The 27,814-nt window shown below is 41.3% G+C and overlaps 2 protein-coding genes across 2 annotated transcripts; both read left to right on the forward strand.

Annotated features, from left to right (window-relative positions):
- Window positions 1–195: 195 nt before the first annotated feature.
- On the forward strand, window positions 196–3,946 carry snrnp27 (small nuclear ribonucleoprotein 27 (U4/U6.U5)). Its single transcript, XM_074670655.1, has 6 exons — window positions 196–394; window positions 1,547–1,679; window positions 1,997–2,112; window positions 2,246–2,325; window positions 3,198–3,262; window positions 3,634–3,946. The coding sequence occupies exons 1-6, from the start codon at window positions 358–360 to the stop codon at window positions 3,686–3,688; spliced, it is 486 nt and encodes a 161-aa protein (XP_074526756.1). The 5' UTR covers window positions 196–357; the 3' UTR covers window positions 3,689–3,946.
- A 916-nt stretch (window positions 3,947–4,862) lies between these two features.
- On the forward strand, window positions 4,863–27,559 carry mxd1 (MAX dimerization protein 1). The gene is made up of 6 exons (XM_074670160.1): window positions 4,863–5,753; window positions 6,399–6,498; window positions 15,539–15,568; window positions 22,073–22,187; window positions 23,168–23,327; window positions 24,103–27,559. Exons 1-6 carry the CDS (start codon window positions 5,687–5,689, stop codon window positions 24,297–24,299), a joined length of 669 nt encoding a protein of 222 aa, XP_074526261.1. The 5' UTR covers window positions 4,863–5,686; the 3' UTR covers window positions 24,300–27,559.
- Window positions 27,560–27,814: the final 255 nt, after the last annotated feature.

The raw sequence follows: 27,814 nt of genomic DNA on the forward strand, positions 1-27,814 counted from the left end.
AAGATATATAAAAATCCATTAATATTAATGTGCAGTGCACTAAAGATAATTAAGGACGGATGGAGTCACTGAATAGAGACCACACAGGGCTTCCGCACAGCTGTGATCATATTGATGTGGCGCTGCCGTTTTTACTCTTGGTCACGCTTGAACACTGTCCTCCATGTCGGTTGGGGGCGCTCTCATGGCGACAGCTTACCGGAAGTTCATATCAAAAGCAAGAAAAGCTTGAACCGTGGTGGCAGACATTACCGAACAACAAACTGTGATCGTCGGTCGTCGTTTTTCCACCTTTATTTGCTTTCTATTTGGCTATTGATTTTTTGAAGAAGAAGGTAACGTTTGGAAAGATCGACAATGGGCCGGAGCAGGAGTCGAACTCCTCCAAGACGAGGTAAGAAAGAAGACGAAGCTAACCCATCTCCAATGCTAACATTACGTTTGTTGTTCCAGCGTGATATTTACAGGAGCTGTTTATCCAATGATCTGATAATATGTCTACAAAATGTCGTGTATGTCTCCAAGAAATACCACGTAAACAGGACAGCCAACTGCTTCCCTGTGGCATAAAGTGAAAAAAAAGGTATATTGGGTCCACTATTTCACCCTACTGCCCCATCCCCTTCGACGAAGGCACATTTAAGTAAGATATCATTGTAACTGTGCTTTAGACACAGGTCATTTTTAATCGCCTTTCAACTCAGTTAAGAACCTGTCAGAGTCTACCTTTTACTTTGCCTTTGAAGTCTTCATATGTTAAGAGTGTGTATCAGTGTGCACAGAGAGACTGAAGACAGACATATTGTGATAAATGCATCATCATATCTGATCAGCTGATGACTACAGAGGGTAAAATGCAGGATTACTGTCATATACACAAGTGAGGAGTGTCATATAACACATTTAGTCAGACTGAAAATAAATCTGTTGAAGGGTCCTTTTTAACTATACATTTTTTGGAAGACTCTGATAATTTTTGAGTTGGTTTTTACTTCTATATCCTTTATGTTTTATTTTTTTCTAATGCACTTTTGTTGACACTTGTCTTGTTACTATTTGTGACAAGGTCTCCTTCAGTAGAGATCTCTGATCTAAACTAAACCAGCTCCATCTAAAAAAAAGGGTATTTCTTAACTAATTTGAATGGGTTCAAGGCACGTTGACTAGACTCAGAGTTTTCACTTGAACATTCTGTATGCTGATGTGCTCCTACACTTTGTGGGTTAAACATAAACTAAAAGGTTTGGACTAGAGAACATTTAGGATAAAAATCACTGTGGTATCTCTTAATACATCAACAGTGATTCTACAACTGAAAATGGCTTTGGGAGTGTGAGGTTAGGCTACTTTTGTTTACAAAGTACGATGCAGCTGAAACTTTTTAACTCTGACATTTTGTTCTAGTTTGGATTTGTATTTAGGCTTCATGGCCTTTTTTTTTCTTTCTTTTTAATTTATTTATTCTAACATGAGCTGAACCCTATGTTTCCTGTTGGCCCTCACATTCAGTTCTGAATCCATGTTAACAATTACTGTTGCCCTGCAGAGAGAAGACGTTCCCGCTCAACTTCCAGGGATCGCGATCGAAGGCGAAGGGACAGAGATCGTTCTCGATCCCGAGACAGAGACCGTGAACGCAGGAGGAGTCGCTCTCGATCTCCTCACAGGAGGCGCTCAAGGTGAAAAAACACTTCTTGTAGCCAGAAAAAATGGCTTGTATTTTCCTGAAAAGGATGTGGGATGCCTGGTAGCTTTCAATAAAACAACTTTAATGATTTATTTTGATTAAATGATCAGTTACCAAAGCCAACACACCCCTAATCAATGTCTTGCCTGGGTGATTAACACCAGAAAAGCCATGTCCAAGAACCCATTTATATGCTTTTAAAAAGGCCTTCAACAATCACACAATGTCAATCACTGTATGATACATTACTGTCCTTTGTCATTAGTCGGGGTAACCCTTCCTGCAGCCATCTTTGTGTTTCATCTGCAGGACTCCTCCTAGACGTCACCGCTCTTCCTCTCTCTCACCAATGAGACAGAAAGATAGACGTGATGATGACCGCAAGGAAGCCAAGGAAAAGACATCAAAGCCTATTCAGATCTCAGGTATTTCAGGCTTGAAGTGCATCAGTTCCTATCATTACACATATTGAGGAGTAAAGTTCTCTCTTTGAGCTTGTTACAGTTTAAATTTACACAAATACGGTTTGTTTAGAAGTTAACACCCTTTGTCCTACAGCCGAAGACATGCAGGGCAAAACAGAGGAGGAAATAGAGATGATAAAGCTGATGGGATTTTCTGGGTTTGACTCCACCAAGGTGAGTGCAGGGGGGTGTCATATGTGGAACAGCCACTGGGGGGCGCAGTTTACTTCAAATTGAGTTCTTCACGTTCTACAGCTCAATTTAGGATTGGCCGACTGTTGACCAGATCCAATAGAAGTGTGTGTGGGTGGGTGGGGGTGGGGGGTGACTTGCCATTTTAATATGTCTGTTTTTCAACTTTTGAGGACAAGGTTAACGTCTACAGTATCAGAGCAGACATGATTTACAACATAGGTTAATCCCTGTCATGTGCTCCTCGACTTTTTTGTGGTATCTTAACAACCAAATCAGGTTTGACAAAGTTCTGATTATTAACATCAATAGTTATTATTAAATGCTTAAAAAAGACAAACCTTGAGTCAGAGAAAAGTAAATCACACAAACTGCTGGCCTTCCAAGGCAGATATCATTGTCTCATGTGCATCATATACTCAACACGCAACTTTTTCCAATATTATTTCTAGCAGCTTCCGGTCACATGTTTCTGTCAGATTCTGCACAGCTGGAAGTGTTTCATTTTGGATTAACTGCATGTTTAAGGGTAAATAAAATTGTAAAAGATACGTCCCTGCTGCTGGAGGGATGGTCTGAATCATCATCAGAAGTGTTTTCAACTGAATCAAATTTGCATAATTTAATGCTGCCTATAATTTGTTTGAGACTGTTTGAGAACATTTGATTTCATACCCTATTTGGACCCGCTTTGTATGCAATGTACTTTCACATTACAGTTAATATTTTCAAAGACTTGTCATGAAAAGGTCAAGCAGAAAAATTCCACATCAGGTTTGAGTATTAACAAACTCTTCACTCTGTAGAATGTGTAGTTTTGTTTGATGAGAGGTAATAACCATCTTTCCAAACAGGGCAAGAAAAGCGAAGGATCAACCAAAGCGTTTGCTGTCAATGTGACCATGAAGAGAAAATACAGGTAGGTTTAAAAGAAAGAAATGTATTTATTTCTATTTGCTTTTTTGTGCAGCATCAAAACAGTGCTAAACTTATCACAAGACAGTTTTTAGAAATGTATCACAAGGTCTTATTTTTCAATGCAGGGATCTTTTTAGAAGCTAATGCTTTTGAATCCTTTTGTTGATCCTGTGTTTTGACTTAAAACGTCAAGTTTTCAGTTCCCTCACAGCCGGCACTCTCAGCATCAACCACTGTTATTGTAGCCAATCACCTCTGCAGGTGTTTCTATGCAGACATCCCGACTCTCCCATTGGTGCTTGATGATGTAATCTGCAAGTGTTGCGAGGGTAACAGTGATGCAATGTCTTTCTTATATATTTATTTTTTTAGGCAGTACATGAACAGGAAAGGTGGATTCAACAGACCACTGGATTTCATCGCATGAGAGTGTCAACAACTCACTGTGACACCTGAGAAGATCATTTTCATCCTAGTAGTGAATTACTGTCTAATGTTTTCCTTTTTATTCCCTACATGTTTGGTGTGATGCAACATGTGTGTATATATTATTCTTCAGTAAAAGTAAATGCAGAAAGTGTTACTTATTTTGAGCTACAGCTGGATATTGAGAGCTGTTTGAAGGTCTTTGTGACAGGAGCTTTTGTTGTTGAGGTGTATTTGAAATAAAAGAACTTTAAAATAATGTGGTTACAGTCTTGGTCATGTCAGATTTATTTCAGTCCTACTTGGCTCAAACATCTAACACTGGGTGCAGTAATCTATTTTACATTTACAGCAAGTATTCATCGAAATGCACATACACGTGACATTTAGAATGATACACAATGTATGCCAGAATGTAGTCTGATTCATCCAGAGTCTGAAACAACAGGATTTCTGTATACAATTTTAGTATATGTTTGTTATAGAACATGCTTGAGTGTGTTTCTGGTCAAGCAACACGTAGTCTAGTGGGGAATGCCCTGCAAACTTTCAGTATCAGCTGCTCTATCATTTATCATAAGGCAACTAAAATATGGTACCAATGAACCCAGTATTTTCCTATCATTGAACTTAAACCACTTTGTCGGAGTGGGTATACAGATTTACATCCTCTCTGTATACAGCAGGCATTCACTGTTATTCTGTTACAGAAAATTGGCATTCGCGCATGCGCGGATTGAAGCCATTTGACAGGACACGTAATAGACCAGTAGCAAAAGAGCATGTGATTCTGACCAATCAGCGAACAGGAAACAAGACAACACGACAGCAGCCAATCACTGCCATCCACCGCGAAACAGCATGGCAGAGGGGTGTGTTTTCTGTCAGGAGCGGGCGTTGTCTCTTGAGCTCGTGGGCATTGTGACCAATAGCTAATACTCTTGTCTGAAGCTGACCAATGATAGGTCACAGGTATGAACCATAGTAAAAATCCATTGTGGCTCTACCAGTGAGCCCGCAGCAATGTAAAATAGAGCCAGAATGGCTGAACCAGTCCGTCAGTTGCTGTCACCGGTATCCCTCCCCTGTGACTGACACCTAGAACGCCCAATGGGAGCACGATAACCCATGTCCAGTACCCAATCAGATCGCAGCACACGGAAGCTTTGTGGTGAAGTACTGTAGTTAGCTGTCGCTCAGATCAACAAGCCACTATTTTGGAAGCAGTTTGATAAACACGAGCTATTCCTCAGTTGATGTCAGTCGCTATCTGTGTTTCCAACGAGATATATCACGCGTGATCATCGATAAACCAGCACAAACTAGCCAGCCACGTAGCCCTGATCCGATCAGTTTGGAAGACATCGACGGTTGAACTTAAAATCAGCTAGCTCGTTTTTCGTTCCTTTTTACATCAGGCAAGTCTGTGACAACCGAGCAGCCAACGTCTTTTTTTCCTCGTTGGCTAAATCATCAAGCAAGAACTTTTTGACTACTTGTCACTTGCGATAACGTCAGCCAATCTACATTTTTTTGCCAATCAACAACAACACTCGGCTGATTTTGTATATGCCAAGCTATCTTTCGCCTTGTTTTTGTCAACAAGCTATTTTTTGGGGAAGATCTGTTTAGAGAAGCTACAATATTAAGCATAGAGCTTGCCTTATAAAGAGGGTAAAGCAACCTGAGCTGTTAAAAGAGTGGTAGCGTTAACCAACCTGCTAACCAAACCTTTACCTGAACGTTTGAACAATCATACAGGAGGAGATCGATTTGGCTTTTACAACTGTGTAGTGCTGCAACGTTTTTCACGACCTTTAACTTTTAAAGAGCCTGTTTGTTACACTGCAGGGAGTAACTATTTCACGTTACCTCTCGCCTTTTAAAGCATAGCTGGCAGAACAACAAGCAGCTCGAGTGTTTGAAGATTGCCAGGCAGGCTGTGTACATCCACGGAATCCCTTATCGGATTGTTATAATATCAGTGTTATTGTTGAAAATGGCGGCGATCGGACTGGTGCAGATGTTGATCGAAGCAGCTGAGTTCCTTGATCGCAGGGAAAGAGGTAAAGAGTGTTTGTATTGTGTACCACGGTCTGTTGTTTCCCCCATCTCCCCATATAACTCACCCTTGGTCAGAGACATGTCATAAATCTGAAATTCTGTCGCAGATCTTTAATTTTATGAGGTAATCGTCATGCATTAAACGTGTAAATATTACTAGTTTTGCACAGATACATCGCAGGATGCAACCTTACACAAATTAGTGCATGACAGTATTCAAACTGTAATAGTAGCAGATCGCAAAAATGAGACAGGAAAACTCATGCATTTGGCTGTCTTTTATGCTAAAAGATAAATGCATATGTGGCAGATGCAGTCAGATGTGCAGGGAGACATTGTTTTCATGGAAGCCCCTCCTTTCCCTCTGTTGTGGTTTGCTAGTGGGGTTTATTCCAGTTCAAGATGACATCATTGTCCAGGCAGAGAGAGAAAACACTGTGGAAAGATGCTGCAGGAAATCCATTCATTTCATTGCTGCGCCTGGGCATAAGGCTTTGTTGCTTCAAAATTCCAAAAAAGGCTCGATTTTAAATGTGGCACATATTACGCTCTTCCTGTTCCTTGTTTGTCTTCATTTTGCTGCGGCCACATTTTGCATTGCCAGATATCTTGGACATGTGACCACTATGTTGTTTATTTGCCTGCAGAAGCTGAACACGGCTATGCTTCCATGCCACCCTTCATCAGCAGCCGAGAGAGGGAGAGCTTGAAAAGGAAAAGCAAAAGCAAGAAAAACACAAGTAGCAGGTAAAAGCCATTCAGCTCCTTGTGGGCAAAAATGTTCATTTTATTTTCATCATACAGCTCTGCAACAAGCGTGGATCATACCTCCACATCATGTATGTCCCCCATGAAGTGCAGCCAGATCAACCCCCTTCATTTTTTTCCCCTCACAAGTCTTTTTTTCTGGTTGTGGTGAAAAAACATTTCAACATGATTTTCTTGAGCATTCTTCAGTCTTGAAAATAAACTTGCGTCATGCTATTGATATGGACTGCAGCTCCCCACTTCACCTCACCTTACCTTACCTCACCTCAGCCTCTGCAATAAAATTTTGGTAACAGAGGTGCTGAAAAACACTGATTCTGTGGCATGACACTAAATTTAATGACATTTCATCTCGCTTGACATAAAAATTATTTGTATACTGAGTAAACTAATACAGCTGCCACCATTTTCCCACAGTCATGAAAAACATATTCATGAGTGAAGAAGTTCACTGGGTTAAAGCCCTGCTCCCACTTCCCTATGCTCTTCTTCAAAGTGTTTGACTGACAGCAGCAAACATCAGGCTGGCTGATAGTGAATGGTCACTTGTTAAAGGCAAAGTGGGTCAGTCAAGGTGACTGCAGAAGACACGTCAGCTTGGGGGGGGTTGCGTCCTAACAGTGTCACATACCTCAGTGGAAACAAAGTGTATCCAGCAGTCCATTAATCACTCATAACAGTACAGATCAGTTTAATCCACACCCCACAGATCAATGTGCACTTGGTGATCAAATTTCAGTTTGTATTTTATCACTCTGTTTCAGCAGTGAGGGTTGTGTCATGATTGAAGTACAAATTCACAAGACCTGTGAGATTTCATGTAGTAGTTTGTTAGAATCACATGATAAGATGTAGAAAAACAGGGCTGCAGTAGAAGAATTGGCATGCTATTTCAGTGAAGATGGATAAAAGAAGAAGAAGAGAATTTACTGATTAAGGGTTACATGGAAGACCTGTCTCATCACTTAGACCTAGAACAGAGGACCCTCTTGTCATCAGAAAGAAAATTATAAAATCAAAAAAACAAAGACTATGGAAGAAATTTTCATGTTTTTAAAAATTACAATTCAAAAAGTGAAACTCATATTATACAGATTCAGCACATATACAGCAAAATTTCATACAGATATTTCATTTTATCGTGATGATTATGGCAAATGAAAACCCCAAATTCAGTATGTCATCAAATTATTAAAAAAAGTTGAATATTAAAACTCATTGCTGTAAAGGTCTTCCGAGCCTTTAAATGGTATTGTAGTCTGGTTCAGTCAGCTACACAATCATGGGAAAGTCTCCTGACTGACAGATGTCCAGAAGACAGTCACTGACACTTTCCATAAGGAGGATAAGGTACTAAAGGTTGTTGCCACAGAAGCCAGCTGTTCCATGCAGAAGATATTAGGCATGCATGGTGCCAATTTCCTTAATTTTGGGGGGTCGGTGATGGGTGATCAGTGATCAGTGATCCACCCATCCTTACTTATGAAACTGATCTTATATACCTCTGAGAAGGTCTGACAGCCAGCCATTGTAGCTTTTTGCTTTGAGACCTAAAACTCAGGACACTTAATTGGTTGTTTAAGTTAAAGCACCAAGATTTTATTGTTTCACATGTATTACTCAGTGATTTTTAATAAAGTAATATTTGAACATTAAAGGTATATGCTGTCAGTTATAAAAAATAAAAATCGAAAGTGGCCCGAATAGGTATCGGCAGGTCAGGCTTTTTAAAGACTGGTGATCGTCCAGAAAACTGTGATCGGTGCACCCCTCGCAGATATGGAGTGGCACAGAAGCGTAGTTTATTGCAGTCCACTGTTAAGTTTCCACAGTCAGTGATGGCTGTTAGTCCTCTGCAATTTCTAAAGTCCAGGGTCAACACGGCTGTTTTGGAGAACTTCATGCGTCCTTCTGCTGACAAGCTTTATGGTGATGCTGATTTCATTTCCCAGCAGGACTTGGCACATGCCCAAACTGCCTAAAGAACCAAAAGCAGGTTAAATGACCATGATATTACTGATCTGAACCCTGGGTTGTTATCAAAGCAACCTGGTCTTCCATAACACCTCAGCAGTGCCACAGGCTCATGGCCTCCATGCCACACCACTTTGATGCAGTAATTCATGGGAAATGAGTCCCAACCAAGCAGTGAGTGCATATAAATGAACATACTTTCCAGAAGGCCAGCAGTTCCCTGTTATTTTTTTTTTTATCAATCTTATATAATGATCTAATTTATAAGATACTGAATTTGGGTTTTTTTTAACGTAAGCAATAACCGTTACAATAAAAAAATAAATGCTTAATTTTCCACACTGTGTGTACTGAATCTATACTATTCTATTTAATAGAGTAATTTATAAACCACAGGATATTCTTGTCTATCAAAATGCGCATGTACAAAAACCCACACATATAGCACCAATACCATGTGTTGTGGGTAGCAGCACTAACATACCATTATGCGGTAGAACTATTGACTAAAAGCAGCCAGGTCACACAAGGCAAGACTGCACGTTCAGATTGATCGTTCACCAGAGCTGAACTCACATCAGGTATGTCCACCATGAAAGCAAGCACACACTTTGAATCACCCAGCTTCCACTGGACTGAATGTTTTATTTCCTGCCAGTCTGATGTGTTGAAATGAGCATGTAGAGCACATGGAGTGAAGCATTTAAATAGGTATTCAAAGGTCTCTTACCTCATATAACCCAATGTATATATCCATCCTGTACCATCTGCAATCACAGTGACTGATTCGCACAGACATTCAATATTCTGGGTTAAGGTTAACCTTCTGATGTTACTTCTGAGCTTAAAATTTAATTCACATCAAATAAAGGTTTAGTTATCTTATCCTATCCTAACATTGCATAACATTGGCGTCTTAACTATCACGACTGAAGGACATTTCAAACACTGCTCTGTAAAAGCATCCTGATGTTACTCAAATATTGTGACTAGCAGTAAAGAAACTGGCCTCCATGTTAATGCAGGTACACACCTTTGAAAAGTAGAACATGTTATGCTAGCTTGTAAGCAGGTGTGTTGTGACCTTAAATGTCAGTGGGATGGCTTTCATGTTCAAGATCCAATGTATGGAGCACATGAGGTGAAGCACGTATAGGGTCATATATATGGAGTAATAAAGACTCCAGTTTCTCCTTGTAACCAGCAGGCTACAGTTTCTGTTAATATGGAGTTACTGCTATATACAGACTTTACAGTATTCATATCAATACTATCATACACAGCCCTCATATGGATTCATAACATCACAGTGTGTGGACCACAGAATGTGTAATAAATTGACGTAGTGAGGCGTGTCACCATTGGGAGCCATATTGGAAATGCTAAACCAGAGAGGCGGGTTCTGAGCCTCCTCGTTAACAACTGTAGGGCGCCCACCTGTGCATCAGGTGACGGTGCTTCTGATTGGGCAAACTTGTCTTCTTGATATCTTCTAAACTGCTGAGTTAGAAAAAAACTCCCCTCCATACAGTGTGTGGGGTTTGAGAATTTAGCCATTCACAGTGAGGTTGTTTTTTTGTACAAGGCTGTAAACATGTTCATTTTTTGGTTTAGTGTGTGTGTGGTTTCCAACTGTAGCACTCTGCATTAACTTAATCCTTCCAGAGCTATAGCTAAAGAGCTATTTTTAGGAAATTGCCTGAATTTTTTTTTTAATTTATTGTTGAACCTAAAAAATATGGAATCCCAAAAAATTCATAATTAAATAAATAAAAAACAACATTTTGATAAATAACAGAAATATATTTAATATGGCCATTAAATTGTGAAAAATAGCACTATCATTAGGGAAATATGTTTTATTATTCGTTAATATTGCATTAATCATTAAGTATTTCATAATGATTATTTTAAAAATTAAATACTTTTTAAAAATAATTACTTTTTATTTATTTTCCAAGCTTTTATGAAATAAAAAAGCCAATTTTTATTTTACAATGTCCTTTTCCACAAAGGCCTTTTTATTTCATAATGTTGTTTTTCAGCATCTCTTGGTCTGTCAATCAAAGCTAGAGGGTGGGACCTATGCTTGATTAAAAAAAGCATCAAGGACTTAATTGGATGACTTGTTTGATACATGCCACAATGGCATTTCTCCATGACGATGAATATGTTACCTGCTTTCACCTTACCCGTGCTCTCCCTGACAGACTGGACAGAATGCTCTTTAGAAAGAACGAGGTGATACTCAAATATTTGGTTAAGCCTGTCAGCGTAGATTATGCCTGTCAGGCGTGTCACGCTTGTCACTTACAGAGAAAGATTTGTAGAGCGGCACAGGATGTGAGGCACTGTAAGAACATATCTCCATCCAGCAGAACATGCCTGAACATGCTTAAGAGGCACTTTTATTTTTAGGCTTGCGTGGTGAAGAAAGTGTGGGACCAGCTTTGTGTGTCAAGTAGCCCACTAGCTGCTGCAGGTTTGTCTTTGTTTGCAGTCGCAGAAGCTTTAAGCATCGTGCTGTTTACTTTGACCGTTTGCTGTTGTTTCACTGCAGGGTTATGTTGGGCTGCAGATACTCCCACATCAGCTCCGAGCACTTTATCAGAAACAGCTCATTACTATTTAAGGACAGCAGAGCCACTCCTGTTATTAATAAGGGTTGATGATTTGATAGGTGTGTGTAATGATAGCTCTGATCATTAGCAGGCGGATTGGCACTGTGACTGACTTAATGATGACAGGATTTCATTCTTGGGGGGTGAGGTTGATCTGTACAAAAGGAAGTGACTCTTGGATTGATCAGATGTTGTATTCAGTTTTCCAGCTGCTGGAATGTAGGGCAGGCGGCCATGTATGATCAAGTCAGTAGATCTATGTTCAAGCCCCTTCAGTTTCTGTTGTTTCCCAGTGGCGTGGACATGTGAGTAGTGGGGGAAGGGAGTCACCCAGTCTCTGGCGTGTATGTGTGTGCAAGTGTGTCAGTAGTGGTGACTCCCCCATCCCCCTCTTCGCGCTCTCTCCCTCTCGTGTTTTCCCTCTCTCCTCACCTCCTCCTCCCCTCTGTGTCTTTCCTGCTCTGCTCTGGCTCTTTGCAGGCAGAGGAGAGCACCAGCTCCTCCATTACATAGATGGAGAATCCTCCCCCACCTGTCACACCAACACACACTCTGGGCAGCTACAGTGCAGTATGGAAATCAAACAGCGATCTTACCTTTCTTCAGAGCAGGCAAATGGAGTCTGTGTGCGCTGCCAACGCTGCTGTTGTTGTTGTTGTTGTTGTTGTTTAAGTTAACGTAGCTGCTGTGAGTGTGGGGTGTAAATTTTTCATCTCAGCGTTATCTGGTTTATTTAGATGTCGACTGTTGATGCCAATTCAGATTCATCTGTAAATTCAAGCGATTGGTTCTTGTGCTGTCAGATGTATAGGGACTTTATTCAACAATCTTTTTTAGGCTTTGTACACACGTAGCGGGTATTGTCAAAAACAAATATCCCCCCTCATACATTTTTAAACATACTTTTGTCCACATGCACTGAACAAATCCACCAGTGAGTGCGGCTCAGAGCATGCCAAACCCATTTTTGGTAGTGTTTTTCACACATTAAACCCGTGCCATCCAATCAGGATGAAGCCTTGTTATTCAGCTATGAGGTTTTAGAACCAGAAACTCTAGTTTCCGGCGTCCACACAAAACCAGAGTTTTCCAAAATCTTCACTTTGGCCAGAGTTTTATGAAAACAGTGACTTAAAACTGCTGTTTTGTGTGGACAACAGGCCTAAACCAAGCAGCAACCTCCAAGCTAAGAATATGAGACAATGTTGAAGTGCCAAAATCTGCTGTTTCTTGACTGTCCGCTTGAGGCCGGCTCTGGAAGTAAAAAAGCCAAAAAAAAAAAGCCATTTTCAAAGCAGAAGTTTACCTATTTACAGCCTGGTTCAAATAACGTCTCCTGTCTAAGTCGCTAATTTTACTATCGGCACACACTGTAAGGTCGGTGAATTTTTTTTCCAACTCTGCTGTTCAGAGGATATTAAGATCACAAGCTCACCCAATCAGAGGCACTGCTCAGGGGCCCTATAGCTGTACTTGAAGCCCTTGCCACCACCAATATGGCCGCTATAGCCAATGTGCTTCATTTTCCGTTTCAGAAACAGACGGGTGACGTTGGGGGGACTAAGTCCATGTTTTTTACAGTCTATGGCTTAAACGCATAAAAATGTACGCAGTCCCCCAAACCCTGGCTACATTTTGACATGGCCTTAGTCCACTGTCATTTGCTATTATGTTACATAAGAAGCTATGCATTCAAGTTTATGAAGCTTCTCCATGTAAAAATATATAATTTCAGTAATGTAAATACTTAGAGACATAACAATAAGACAGCAAAAACATTTGTTTGACGTTAAACTTGAAAAACATGAAGCTTTCCAGTACCTCAGAGTTTTTGCTTTATTGCAGTTATATATGTTCGAAACAAAATGTTCAGGTTTTTAAACAAATGTGACGTTTTTAAACCGTAGGAGGCTTAGGACCTCAATTTAAAATGAGTTTGAACATTTTATTTGCAGCCCTGGGTTAACATCAATCCACATAAAACAGGCAATATATGCAAATATTTTTCTCTCAGAATGGCTGTGGAGTTTGGTAAAGTGATGCCGTGCTTGTTGGTCCAGGTTGAGGCTTATCATGTGAGTTGGGGCGTTTCAAGAGCTTAACTTTCACTTTGCACATTTTGCATACAAAGCATCATGGGAAGTTCTCGCTTACCTGGGAGATCATAGTATCCAAAGTGCACCCAAATGAAATGAAAATTGACTAAAAAAACAGGACAGACTGATTATGCTGCTGCTTCATCGTCTAGTAAGCCAGATCTGGCACACGCCCTGCAGCTTCTGTATCACAGAAGCCGTTGGACTGCAAGCATTTCCAGCAGCAGGTACGACGAGCTACTGGTGAAAAACGATTGAAATTCTGACGCGAGTCTACTGCACATTTCCAGAAATAAAAATAGGCATACAGTAGATTTCTGTGTCTTGCTCAGAGGATGATGAATGAAAAGGCCATCAGTGAATCATGTTGCTAAAGGTCAGGGATAAAGTCCAACCAGCTTCGGTTTTTGTAGTTTCAAAGTTAAATGGCATGCTCAGTCTCAACTTGCAGTTTATACAGTGTTTTTATTTGATCTAATCTGTTCATGATTAGGTCTTTATGTGTATTTTCATCAACTGTCATTTTAACTTCTTCTAGAAATGTCATTAAAGTATTATCAGGATTTTCTTTTTCATCCTGTGTTACTCTAACTAGATGCACAAAAAGACCATTAATGTGATCTGTTGGGGTTGAAAAAGCAGGTTTTCTGTGCCCTGTTATCATGGAGATAACACTCTATGGAGGGAAAACCCAGGAAAGCATCTGGTAAAGTACTTTGTTCACTCTCAAACAAGTTGTTTAGTTGATCTATTGAATGCAACAACACTCAACAATCATTGATATAGAAAAGAGAGGTCTTTAAAGAGGGGGTATTGGACTTTATTTGAGCATTACACTATCCCCCTGTCACCTCTGTTGTTGCTTTAAATGATTTACATCAAAGAAATCCTTATTTTCTCTCACTTGTGTTTGAAAAAACTCTTATTTTAGCCTTCAGTTTAGCTGTGATCTCTTTAAAGCTCTTCACTCCATGAACCCCCTTTCTCTCTGATCGGCTAACTAGCCAGCTCGGAGATCCTTATGTGATGACCTCATTATTTCATCAAGCTTTGTGAAAACCTCGTACTTTGTATAGCATGGTCTATTTGAGCAGCTTATGGACAGATTCAGGGATTTCAACAACAAATGAATAATATTTAGGGGCATGATACCCTCTCTTTAAGTAGTTGTGTGTTATATGGGTAAAGGGTGATGTAGCGTAGTGTAGCGCACTGATCAAGTTGTAAGTGTAGTTCCAGATGATATCTTTTGATCCTGGGCTCGATTTTAAAATAATAAGAATAGCTTTTTAACTGGGAAGGAGCTGGGGGCTGTCTGAAGTTTAGGATCGCTGCCCTGCAGCCCTGTTATGTCACCAGTGGCTGTCTGCCCTGCACTGGAATGCACACTGGCTGGAGGTGAGATAGAGAGGACCCAAAGCTAAAACATGATACCCCATGCCACACACAGCAGCATGACACACATTGCTGTTTAGCTCAATGTGATTGAGGAGAGTCGGAGACGGCGTTTCTCGGCTTGATCTTCAAAATAAGATCAAATATGGCGATGGAGTGAAGGGTGGGGCGAGGAGTAGGAGTAAGGAAGAGTGAGAGTCTTATCAGGATCAATAACGGGGTGAAATAGTCAGGCCTCGCTGAGCTGAAAGTGCAAAGGCTATTTTGGGATGTGGGGTCCAGAGGTCAGGTGGAGGTGTATTAAAGTTCATGGATGGTGAGGGGATCTCCTCTAAAGCCTTCCTTCGCCCGTCCCCACCCACTCTCCCTCAGAAGAGCCAGCTCCATCTAAAAAGAACACTTAAATCCATATCTGTGTCTGCTTGTTTCTGTGTGTGTGTGTGTGCTGTTTTAACACTGCAATGCAGGGGCCGTGCTGCCCACTAGCACACATCCATCTCTCAGTTTACCTCTAGCACCGTGTCTTCCCCCACCCCCACCTCTCTGATACGTACACGGTGGATAATCACAACATGAAGGGGCCGCGTCCCTTCCTCTCCTGCTCCTGGCTTCTGTTTCTGGTTACTGTTACTATGTTTACCCCAGGCCTCCTCATCCTGTATCTGAATGTGGTTCTTAAAAAAGCACCAGTCTCCTCTGTAGAACAAGCCTCGGGCATCAGAACACCCAAACTGTGTTTCTATTTTTCTAGAATCTCATTTTGTCGGCCGTTCTGACTGCTCATAAACTCCCACACAGCCTTTTCTCTCCCTCTCACTCCCCTGCAGTGAAGCCTTGGACTGCAATGGTGGCACGGAGAGAGGGAACCTTACCCTGTTTAATCAGCTGCTCTGGTATTATGTGTGGTTTCTCATATTTGTTTTTTCTCCACAGGTCTACGCACAATGAAATGGAAAAGAACAGGTACGTATGAATTTCTATGTGTGGTTATGTCACTTTGTTTGTTGAGGGTTGGGGTTTTTTTTTTTTGTCTTTTTGTTCTAAGCTAATAAAACTTCAAAATTTACAATTTAATTTGACAATAGGGCTTGATATTAATTATAAGGTTGTGCCCATCAATGTTGTCATCGCCCGTAGCAGAACCCAGAGTTCTCCATCATGCAACATATTGTGATCTAAAATGCTGCTAATGTCACATATTCTAAAAACGTATCACACAAAGTGCTTTACATGTTTAAGAGCAGGCCCTACCCACTCCCACACCCCCCCACTGCTAAGTGGGTAGACTGCTTATTTAAAAAAACATGAATTAAAATTTTGCTTAAAAAAAGTAGGTTGGACACTGGTCTATAGTTATCAAGAACATTAAGATCTGAATTATTTTTCTTCCGCAGGGGTCTGACTACTGCTGTTTTAAGTGCAGCAGCGAAAATACCCGTCTGAAGGGAACGATTAACTATAGCTATGAGCTCGTCCTCAAAGAATCCATAAAAGCTTTTCAAAAGTGATGTGGCAATTGGGTCTAAAAGGCAGGTTGTTGGTTTTACATTGGAGAAAACTCTACCAAGCATCTGAAGATCAACCAGGACAGAACTGTCCATTGTTTCCTCTGGTAAAAACCTGCTTTCTGATGTATTAAAAACAGTATTTTGATTTGATCAAATAGAGGATCCCATAAAATCAGTGTTACCCTTGAAGTGGTCTACTAAGTCTTCACAAAGGAAGTCTCATGGAGTGATTTGATATTTGTTAAAAACAGGGTTGATTTAAAGACTAGTAGAGGACTTTTGGGTTATTTTTAAAAATAGTGATTATTTTAGTACAATATGTAATCCTTGCGTACCTAAGAGCGTTATGTTTTCAGTTGCTCAGTATACCTGATGATTGATTGTTTATTTGTTTTTCCTCCATTTCTGTTCACCCACCCTGCAATTTCTCTTCATTTTTTTGATTTCCTCATTTCACCATGTGGTGTGAGCTTCTTTGTTGTCGGTGAGGCAGTGAAATCAAGTGTTGCTTAAAATGTATTGATAAAAATGTTCAACGATAAGGATCCAGGTTAAATAGCTGAAGGATTCAAAACCAAAATTTCAGTAAAATTTGTAGCCACTTCTGGGGTTAAATGGCGTTTCCTGATAGTTTGCACCGAGGTATCCCGCTGAATAAAACCAGTGATATTAAAAAACACTAAACATGCACCAATCGATCGGCCAGCCAATCGACTGGTGCTCATTTTCCTTAATTTTGGGGGATTGGTGATCGATGATCAGTGATCAGGGATCAGCCCATCCTTATATATGAAATTGATCTTATATAACGCCGGGGAGGCCTTTGTTGCTTTTTGCTCTGAGACCTAGAACTCAGGACACTTCATTGATTGTTTAAGTTAAAACATACAGATTTTATTGTTCCACAGGTACTGTTCAATACCTATAAATAAATAAATAAATAAATAAATAAATAAATAAATAATAAGATTGGAATATTGAAGGAATATGCTGTCAGTTATAAAATGTAAAAATCAGTATTGGCCCAAATTGGTATCGGCAGGTCAGGCTTTTGAAAGATCGGCGATTGGCCAGAAAATTGTGATCAGTGCACCCCTAAAAAACACACTGTAATGGTCTGACACCGCCAAGTCGACAACAGAGGACACACTGGCTGACGGGCCATATGAAGACTAAATCCAGAGTGGGTCCTCTGTTGCTATATGACGTGTTGAGTGAAAACCAAGCAACGAAAGTAAATTTAAAAACTTTTTTGCTGTGGAATCATATGGCTTGGCTATCTTCAGATTAAAACCAGGTCAGAATGGTAGGGCTGGGAGATTATGACAAAAAATCACGATTGAACCTTCTACTATGATTTCAGGGAATGCATGATTATCCCACCCTCAGCTCAGTTTATTCAGTAAATATCTGTATAATTTTGAAACAAGTAATTTACCAAAGACCTTCTGATTGACACACTCACCACAGACAAATCCACATGAAGCCACGGTATGACGTAGCTTATGTGTGCTGCTGCTGAGAAACAATAGACAAACAACCCCAGGAACACGAGAAACAGCGTTAGACGACTGCTGCCGTTTTTGAAAAGTTAACTTAAGAATCAAAGGAACGCTGCAGGTACGAAAGTCTACTGACGTTAACTCTGCTCGTCACTTCCGCTGCTCCCGCCGGTTAGAATTTAGCCGAATGAATTTATTGGTCAATGGAGCCTGGCAAGATGGATCTGCAGAATTTCAGAAACTGAATCAGGCAGATCCATCGGCTCTGCAAGGTTTGGTTTTTGCAACACCCGTGCAAAAATGTTAGCGTTGCTGATCTCAGCTCAAAGTGCTGCCGTGTCAAAGTCCAGTCTTACAGAGCTGCTGGTAGCACTATAGACTTTATCTCTCTTTATTCAACCCCATATAAATACTTTGTATGATATGTTATATATCACCAAACTACCTGTTGGTGCTAACCAATCAAAAATCTTTCTGCTGACATCTACCAGTGGTTTCAGACCTTATGCCTTGAACACAAATCTCTTTCATGTTGCTCTTGTCACTCTCAGTGCTTCCATCCTGCCGGTGCTAGCTGATCCAAAGCAGCAGCACACTGGACGGCCTGAATAATGCATAGCACTGAAGCGTGTGCCTGGGATTTAGCCCTCTGCGTGTGTGTGCCTGAGCGTGTGTGGAGACACCTCATGCCCAGCAGTAAGTCAAAATTATGACCACAGCCCTTCCCATTACACTTCAGGACATGTATAGCTTTCGGCCAGTTTCTCCCAACAGGGGTTTGATGATAGGAAGCAATCATAGGCAGGTAGTAAATAACTCAAAGCAAAGCCAGTGGAGAGGAACCAAACCACCATCCCCAGTGAAAACTCAGGCTCAGGGAAATCTCCATACATTTCAAATTCCAGAGTGAGACGCCTCCTCCTCTCTGCTGCTGCTGCTGCACACAGAACCAAAATGTTAGCGTCTGCATGCATGAAACACAACGCCAGCAGCTACCACCACCACGCCTTTCAACATGCAAAGTCGCCCTTCAGCTGGTCACGGGAAGTTACTGTAGGGGGTCAGAGGGCGAGAGTGGAGACAGTGAGGGGATTTACTGCTGCTCTGTCAAAGGGCAGCACCGTGACCTGGTTATTTTTTTTAGTTTGGAGCTGGTGCAGCTCCTGAAAGGCTGCTGGGAGAGAAACCAGCTTGGTTTGCAGGGAGCGATTAGGTTGCAACCGTTGTTATGCAACAAGCTGGACTTGGCCATTCACCTCCTTTTTGGACCTGGGTGGCTCTCACACCGGTCGTGTGCGTTCAAAAAGAACACAAATAAGAAAGTAGGGCAGTGAAATGTGCTACTTTTTGCTTTTGGCCAGCAGCACAGTCTAAAGTCTGTCGCGTCACATACATTTCCCCTGTTGACACACTGCACTGGAGCCACACTGACCAGAAATACCTGTTGCTGATATAGGACTGTGTCTTTCGGCCACGCCCGCAGCCGCTCTGCTGCACTCCAGACACCATGTGACCTGTGCTGTTTCATGAGTCTGCTGCTTGTCACTGCTGTTTAACAAACATTAGCCAGCTCTGCTGATCTCTTATTATGTCAGAACAACACAGGCAAGGGCATTTCCATGTTATGTAATAGCAGTGTGCATGGCCTTTGGACTGAGTCAGCTGAGAAAGCCACTGCTCCTTCTCTACCGAGCAGAATTCACTCGCTCTTCGTGTTTGTTTCTAAGTTTTGACTTTTTAAAAGGCCATGAAGAGAGAGTTTGTCTCAGTCTTTATCCATTCGAGTAAAGTCTCCTTAGCAGAGACACTCACATCAGGATCCGCTGCAGCTGACAGTAAATGAACAGCTCATCCAGCGAGTCCTCAGCTGCCGAAAAAACATTTCTACGCTCACTCTCAGGAAGAGCCTGACATATACAACGCCCACTCAGTCAGGCACGTACAGGCACACAGACACGTACACACTCCACTGAGGCTCAAGCCGGAGGTGTGTGTTGTGTAACAGCAGGGTCAAGTGGTCACAAACACCCCCAGACCTCAGCAACTGGATGGACTTCCAGCTGAGAGTATATGTGTGAGTGTGAGGGAAGAGCAGAGAGCAGTGGATGACTTTATTAATGAGCTCAGAGTGATCAGAGAGGAACTCGATCACTCCTCTTTGTCACTCTGTTGACTGAGGACTCTGCTATCAAATTAAAGTCTTACTGAGAAAAAAACTTCTCATTGTAGTTTTCCTTGTGTACGACAATGATCAGCTCTGCACAACTCAGTACTGAAAGAGTTCTGTTCTATCACAATCTTTTGTGATACAAATGTGGTTTATATCAATGCAGGCAGCTCTGTGAGGCTGTACTAAATACATTAACATAAGTGGAAGCACCATGACTGAGCTTACAATTGAACAATATGAGAGATAAATGCGAACATGCTCATAATGACAGTGCCTGCTATCCTTGTTTTAATCCCTGCCAGCCTGTGGAAACTTGCCAAGTTAAGACAAGTGTTATCAGTGTTAAAACAGACTACCTATAGTCCTAAACTGATCTGGTGGTATCCTGGTTTAGTCACATCGCAAACGAATCTAGCAATTTCAGTTTAAATGGTTTTATATAAAATTTAACCCATTTTTTATGATAATGGAATAAATTTGCAGTTGTTAATGATTTATTTATTAATTTTCAAGTAAATTTTGCAACACATACAGACACAGTTGTCACACATTGTAGGAATCATTTGCATAGTCTCTGATCTAAAATATATTATAAGGCAATGGTTCTCAAATGGGGGTACGCAAGGGCACTCCAGGGGGTACACAAGATTCAAAGATGTATATTCAAAAAATAGCAACCAAGCAAAATTCCTTTATCACCATTTATTTAATCAATGTTTGAATCCAATATAAGTTTAAATTCATGAATTTAATATCATATTCAATAGACACTAAGAGTACAGTGCTATGTTCTTTTTTCCTTCCAACCAAAACTGCTTTGTCCTTGTTAGGGAGAACTTGGCGGAAAAAAAACATATCATGGGGGGTAGATGACTAAAAAAAGTTCAAGAACCACTCTTATAGGGCATCACATCAGATACAGACAATGGCAAGGTAGCAAGTGTGTCAAGAGGGCATTATTATGCAACCAAACATAAGAGAGAAAGGAACAAAAAGAGAAAAGAAAAAAAAACAAAACAAGCAACAACAGAAGAAAACGGTCACAACTACTTTACTGTAGATACCATATGCTGTTCAATTAAGACTTGTTCACAACATTTATGTGATTTTTGTTAAGTTAAGTTGAAGTAGAGAGGGTTATTCAGCCAATAAGGTCAGTGTCCAGTTGGAGGGATCAGACATGCTCTATAACATTATTATTACGTTTTTTACCTATGCAATTTTAACTCCTTTTTTTTCTTACCATCTACCCCATCTAGGGATGGGTACCTTTCACATTTGAAACGATACGGTACCCATAATTAGTACCTGGCAACCGGTACCGGTACTCAACTGTACCAATTTTTGGTACCTTTTTTGTTCATGTGGTAAAAACATATCAATTTATTTATGAATAAAAAACTTTTTTTTTTTCAATTTAACATATTTATTCTACAATATATTACCTTGCAATGCTGTGTTCATACCCAGCATAGAAAATCGCCTACTCTTCCACGCCCTCACAGTTACAAGGATGTATTTAGGTACTTAAACATGGTACCTTTTTATTTTATTTGAATCGGTACCCGGTACTTTTGACAGAATTCGGTCAGTACCTATAAAAGCACCTGATTCGTTACCCATCCCTAACCTCATCACTGTGTGCAGCAGCCTTAGAGGTCTCAGCCTCTACTTTGGGAACCACTAGATTGAAGATCTGAAAAGTCATCAAATGATTGATCCATCCAATTTGTGAAAGGACGTTTAATCGAAAATAAAAGTTGTTTTTTCTCCATTAAGTTGTAAGCTAAAGTGGCTGCACACAGACTCATGCTGCTATCCTTACAGCTGACCAAAAGTAGACAGAGAACTACTGTTTTTATTTTCTATGGCTGTATATTTCTTTCACTTCTACTACTGAGAATTACATCTAACTTGGGCTACTTGTGAAAATTTTATGTTACAATCCTTTGAATATTGGACGTACTTAAGGATATCTGCAGACTTTGGTTTATTAAAGTGTGTATGTAAGAAATTATGTACCCAAAAGACTTGTACTAACTGCTCTCTGGGTCTCATGTCTGAGAAATGTCAGCTCCCATGATTTTTTTTTTAACTTAATTTATCATTTTTCTATGTTGTGATCATTGACATCATTATTAAAGCATTCCTTAAGAGAATTATAAACCTGACACCCACCCTCCACCTCATCCAGATGGCATCCCCATAACACCATGACAAAGGTTTTTGTGATATAGTGTTTTGAAAGGTGATTTATGTGTTCGGCTTCCTCTCTGTTTCTCTGCAGACGGGCACATCTACGGCTGTGTTTAGAGCGCTTGAAATCCCTCGTTCCATTGGGACCAGATGCTAACCGGCACACCACGCTCAGCCTGCTGATGAAGGCCAAAGATCATATCAAGGTGTGTGTTCAGATGTGTGGCTACATATGTGTCTGTATTGATTTAAATGATTTGAACTTACCAAATCAATAAATCAACTTCAATCAACTTGTTTTTACAACACCCAAGGTGACCAAAGTGCTTTCCATTAAATTTAACATCAGAACAAAAAAAAAATCGAATTCAGTTTAATAACAATACAATACCATTATACTCGCAAAAAATATCTTACTGCATTGCTGTGTGTTAAAATCTAGTCTGAAGAAGTGGGTTTTTTAGCCTGGATTTAAAAAGCCCAGAGTCAGTAAAGGTGTGTATTTCAGGGGGAAGTTTATTCCAGAGTCTGAGCCTAGTGATCGAGGAGGCTCGATCACCCCTGTGTTTAGACCAGGGGCCACCAACCTTTTTGAGACCGAGGGCTACCTCGATGGAAATGGGTGGTACAAAGGGCTACTGGTCTGATAAAGAAGTAATGAGATGTCCATGTTAATTATTCCACAATTATTATGAAGGATTTAAACAACAATGGTGGCAGGAAACATTTCTGGAAGCAGCTCCATTGTGACCAGTGTGTTTTTTTGGAAAATGCGTCCTGGGTGCCTGAAGTGGCTCTTGCGGGCCCCCTGGTTTAGACCTTGCTCTGGGGACTTCCAGCAAGAGCTGGTTTGAGGTCCGCAGGGTCCGAGTGGGATTCTGAACACACGCTAGTTTAGACAGATAAGACAGGGCAAAGCCATTAAGAGCTTTAAAGACAAAAAGTAACATTTTATTTTCAATTTTAAAAAGAAACAGGAAGCCAGTGAAGGGCAAACAAAACACGGGTGACATGTTCGCAATGTTGTATTAGTCTGTGTAATCTGAGTAAAGAGGTCAGTTTTTCTGCTGAGATCTGTGGCGGGTTAACGTTTGTCTTTACAGACTGAATATCTGAGATAATCCACGACAGACATGCGCACAAACAGTAATGTTCTCCTTCTGTGTTGTCTCTGCTCACCTTGCAGAGGTTGGAGGAGAGCGACAGGAAAGCTCAGCACACCTTAGAGCAGCTACAGCGGGAGCGGAGACACCTGAGGAGGCGTCTGGAGCAGCTGGGGGTGGAGAGGACCCGCATGGACAGTACTGGCTCCACCCAGTCATCTGACAAGTCCGATTCTGACCAAGGTTAGTGCCCACACAGAATGCAAAGAACACACACACACTGTTTTCTGCGACAAAGTTCATGCAAGGTTACAACAAAGAAAGAACAACACAATAGAACTCTTTATATTATAACAAACAACAAAAACCACTTCAGTCCTCTTAATGTCATTTCAAGACAAACCCAAGAATCTTCAGGTGCTGTATCTTGAGGTTATTACCTCCGCCAAGGAGTTTCTGTGTTTAGGAGAGTTTGTCCGTCTGTTTATTTGTAACTCAAAAATTAAGAAACGGATCTTGATGAAATTTTCAGGAAATGTTCAAAATAGGATAAGAAAGAAGTGGTTAAGTTTTGGAGGTGATCCGGATCACCGTCTGGATCCAGGACTTTTTTTTAAGGGATTCTTTATCATTGTGAGATAGGGCTGTACATAACTCCAGGATAAATGGTCGGATTGCTTTGCAAAACAATACAAAACAAGGTCTGACAGATGTAAAAGTATGATCCAGATCCTGGAAATATTCTGGATACTAAGATCAGGAATATGAAATATGTACTGGGTCATCAATTTTCAACACTGTCAGGTCACAAATTATTGTACAAACCTGCAGCTAACACCAAATTGTAGCAGACAGTCTGTTGAAAGGAAGTATAGCATTAAAGTAAGACTAAAGTGTTGAGTGACAACAACAATAAGCTTGGTGGTGGTCTGCGCTCTCTGAGTGCTTTTCTCGTTATCTACTGTGTATGGCTTGTACTCGTGTAACGTTGTTCATGTTGATCCCTGTGCTCTAACAGAGGACCTGGATGTGGATGTGGAGGGGACAGACTACCTGCTGGGCGACCTGGAGTGGAGCACCAGCAGTGTGAGCGACTCAGGGGATGAGCGGGGCAGCCTGCGCAGCAGCTGTAGCGACGAGGGCTACTCCAGCGCCAGCCTGCAGCGCCTGAAGGACACTCAGGAGATGGCCAAGCAGCTGAGCTGCAGCCTATAGACCGCACCAGTCACTGATCCCACACCAACCTCCTCCCCTCAGCCAATCTCCACCTACATCGTCTCCCCTCCGACCTCACCACCAACCCCCCTCCTTCCTGCCTGAGTCTGAGGCCTCTCCTCCATCCAGTGCCCTGCAGACTTCCTGTCCCCTCATTGACTTCTATTCAGACTGCAGCTCCTCCGAGACGGCCGCCAACATCCAGCACATCATCAGCGGTTAGTCTATAGGGTGTCACCGGCTCTGCACCAACGAAACGAGGATTTAAAGACACTCCACCCCCTCCGCCCTGCCCTCCCTCCCTCCGTCCTACAGAAACATGTTTTTCAGCCAGAGAATGTTACCACACAATATCCCACTGCCTCTTTTTCTATGCCTCAAGAGCCATGGGAAGCACTTAAGAGATTTCACCCAACTTCACATCTACTTATACACACATACGTACACACACACACATACACACACACACACACACCTCCATTGCTCCTAGTTGTCCTAGTGAGACAGAGTCCTCCCAAAGGTGTGACACTGATGTGATGCAGGGCCTTTTTTCTGCCCTGCTCACCTTCTGTGCATGATCTTTTGCACTTAAGATTGCTTTTTTAAAACAATTGCTGTCTCTTAAAAACTAGCGGCCCCTCCTGCAGCTCTGCTGCGAGATGAAGCGAATGTTTGAGAACACGTCAGTTTGTGTGGTGTCACACTGTCAGGGCCGACAGCAATACATCCTTAGTACCAAGGCTTTGGCGGGCAGACTTGTACCTTCCCTGTCATTTTCTGTCCACATCTGCCATTCAGAGGAAAAGTATCACGAAAAACAAAACGAAAGAAAACAAAAAAAAAATGTGCAGCATGAGATTGTGTTTGGGTCGGGGATCTGTGGGTGGGTTTGATGTGTCCTGCTCTCTCTGATGACGGTGGCGTTTTTACAGCATCCTTTTTTCATGATGTGTGTATGACTGGTACAGCAGGGGTCACTAGCAGGTTCGGAAAAAGTCAAACACCAGCCACCAGGCCGAATGCTGGTATATTTAGGCAGGTGCTGGGATGTTTTTTTGTACACTACTTCTTCACTGCCCCGTTCACCAGGTATGGATAGAAAGTGACGAGCTGATCTGCTGAGAGCAGTCGAGAGACTGGTGCACATTCCATTATGTCCAGAGGACAGGCAGGTGAGGCTGAGAGCATTATTTTTGAGAGTGGACGTTCCTGCCAATTATTTATTAAGGGAGAGTTCAGTTTGAGCCGAGTCACCTGAAAAAAACAACAACAGGCTTTAACGTTTTAGTGTGAACACGTGAGGCGTCTGTTTCGTATGTGGAGCACTGAAATGTTAAAACCACAGACTTTCTCTCCTCTGCCTTGACTTCAGAGCTATTTATTGTTTCTGCAGAAACATACACCTTTTAATGTAAATAATTCTAAAAGAAAGATCTCTATGTCTATCAACAAATGTATTTATTAGATATACTAAATATATAGATGAATATATATATAGAGCTATTTAATTAGTCATAGCTTACGTTCTTCTTGTGAGGTTTATTGAGAGTTTCTACGTGTAGTTCGTTTGCACAGCCTAGTCAATCTATAGAGTATTTAGAAATGTCGTTTGTGCCTCGAGGCTTTTGTGTCTGTTCAGATTTCGGCACGGTGCTCCTAGAAAATAAAAGATTTATTTGTGAATGATCATACGTTTTAGTTGTTTTTAAAACCATTTGGCCCTGCGATGGGAACAAAAGGACAAAAAAATCTGAATAATTTCTTAAAATGTGAATTAAAAAAGTATAAAAAAGAGAAGAGCTGGTGGTGGATGTTGAGTGAGGAAGAGAAGGGGGTTGTTTCTTCTGGGAAAACCCTGTGTTGATGCTTCACCTCCACGTCTGCGAGCTTTGGAGCCTTGAACAAAATGGCTGCTCTGCCTGGTGAGACTTAAGGATTGGGATTCAGCTTTTTTTTTTTCCTGAATGTAGATTTCCCAAAGCCTGCAGCGTGGCAGCACAGAGCCGAAAGAGGCTCCCTCCTTTTGCTCCTGCATCCACCACCTGTGAATCTCAGTTAAAGCATGACGATGAATCAGAAAAATAGTTAACGCATTGTTTAGTCTTTGAGTGTGGAATGCTGCTTTTTGTCAAATTGAAACCTTTTCAAACGGAGAGGAACTGTGTAGCCGCGTCATGAGGGGGACTAAAAGGGGATTTGTGTGTAAAAATGAGGTGTGAGAGGGCAGGTGTGTTCCCTGAAATGCCATCTGTCGGTGTGTGAGCGTGTGCGTGAGCGTGTGTGTTTCTTTCGTCACTGTCTTCAGAGAGATTTTTGGGGTGGGCGCTTTAAAAAAAATTGTAAGGCTATATTTCTGTTTTATTTGTTTACTAGTAAAATGCAAAAAAGTCCACTTGACAAAGACGTCATGTATTAACCTAAGCATTAATGTCTGTCGACGGGAGCCTCCTGTTTCCTCCTTTTTCCATCCATGGCCTGCTGTCTGTCTTCCACCAATTCAATACATGTTTGTATGTATGAGTGTGTGTGTGTGTGTGTGTGTGTTTTCCGGTATGTATGCATGTGCGAGCGTGACTCCCTCCTCCACATGCTGTGTTGGCATCTGTGGTGGGGCGGTGTACGTGTCAATGATGCAACTATTGCTCCTCATCTCCGTCCGTCCTCCCCCTCTTCTTCAAAGACCCTGGTGCTCTCAGCATCTGCCTTAAGAAGCAGGTGTGGATCCTCTCAAAGAACAAGACTACAGCCAGACCAGTTGTTTAAGCTACAGGTTTCAGCATCAGGGGAAAAGTCATCTTCTTGTGTATATTTGTTTTTCTTTTTTCTTTTGCACATTTTGTCCCTGCATACAAAGTGGCTAATAATGCCTTAAAACAGACACAGAAGGGTCAGAGATGTATGAGTGTATACGATATATATCCACATGTATCACAAAGGCCATTCCTTTTACATCGTGACAGTCTCAGGCGTGGTGCTTTTCATGAAACACACAATAAAACACACACCACGTCAACGCTCCATGAACCTGGTTGTCGCCTGCCGCCTTCCTTCGTGGAAAGGTTCGACGTCTGTTTATGAAAACACAACCTAAAGGAGGGCGTTTTGTGCACTTACTTTTTAAGAATTGGAGAATTTGGACACTGTCTTCTAAAGAAATCACCACAAATGTTGGAAATAAACCCTTTGAAAATGAATTGTGGGGCAGCAGTTTATATTTGCCATTGATATGAAAAGATTAAACATTTGAAACCCTTGTTTACCTACCTATCACCTTGTCATTGTCTTTGTTATTACAGTGAGACACCAATGAAGAGGAGTTACATTTAACCAAGCAGCCCACCACTTTCTCACACAATGAGAGATCTTCATGTAGAGGTTGGGTAGACAGTAATGAGGAGGCTTTTGCACAGCAGATGAAAGAAAGCCTCCGCGGGGGCTTGATCCTCGCCAGCCATCCTGTGTGTGTTTCAGAGTAATCTGCTGGCCAAATCCCAGGTTTGTGGGATAATAGCCAT

Source organism: Halichoeres trimaculatus, unplaced genomic scaffold (genome assembly GCF_033239565.1).
Source record: "Halichoeres trimaculatus isolate MK-OKI-2021-1 unplaced genomic scaffold, fHalTri1.1 fHalTri1_scaffold_5, whole genome shotgun sequence".
Classification (NCBI taxonomy): domain Eukaryota; kingdom Metazoa; phylum Chordata; class Actinopteri; order Labriformes; family Labridae; genus Halichoeres; species Halichoeres trimaculatus.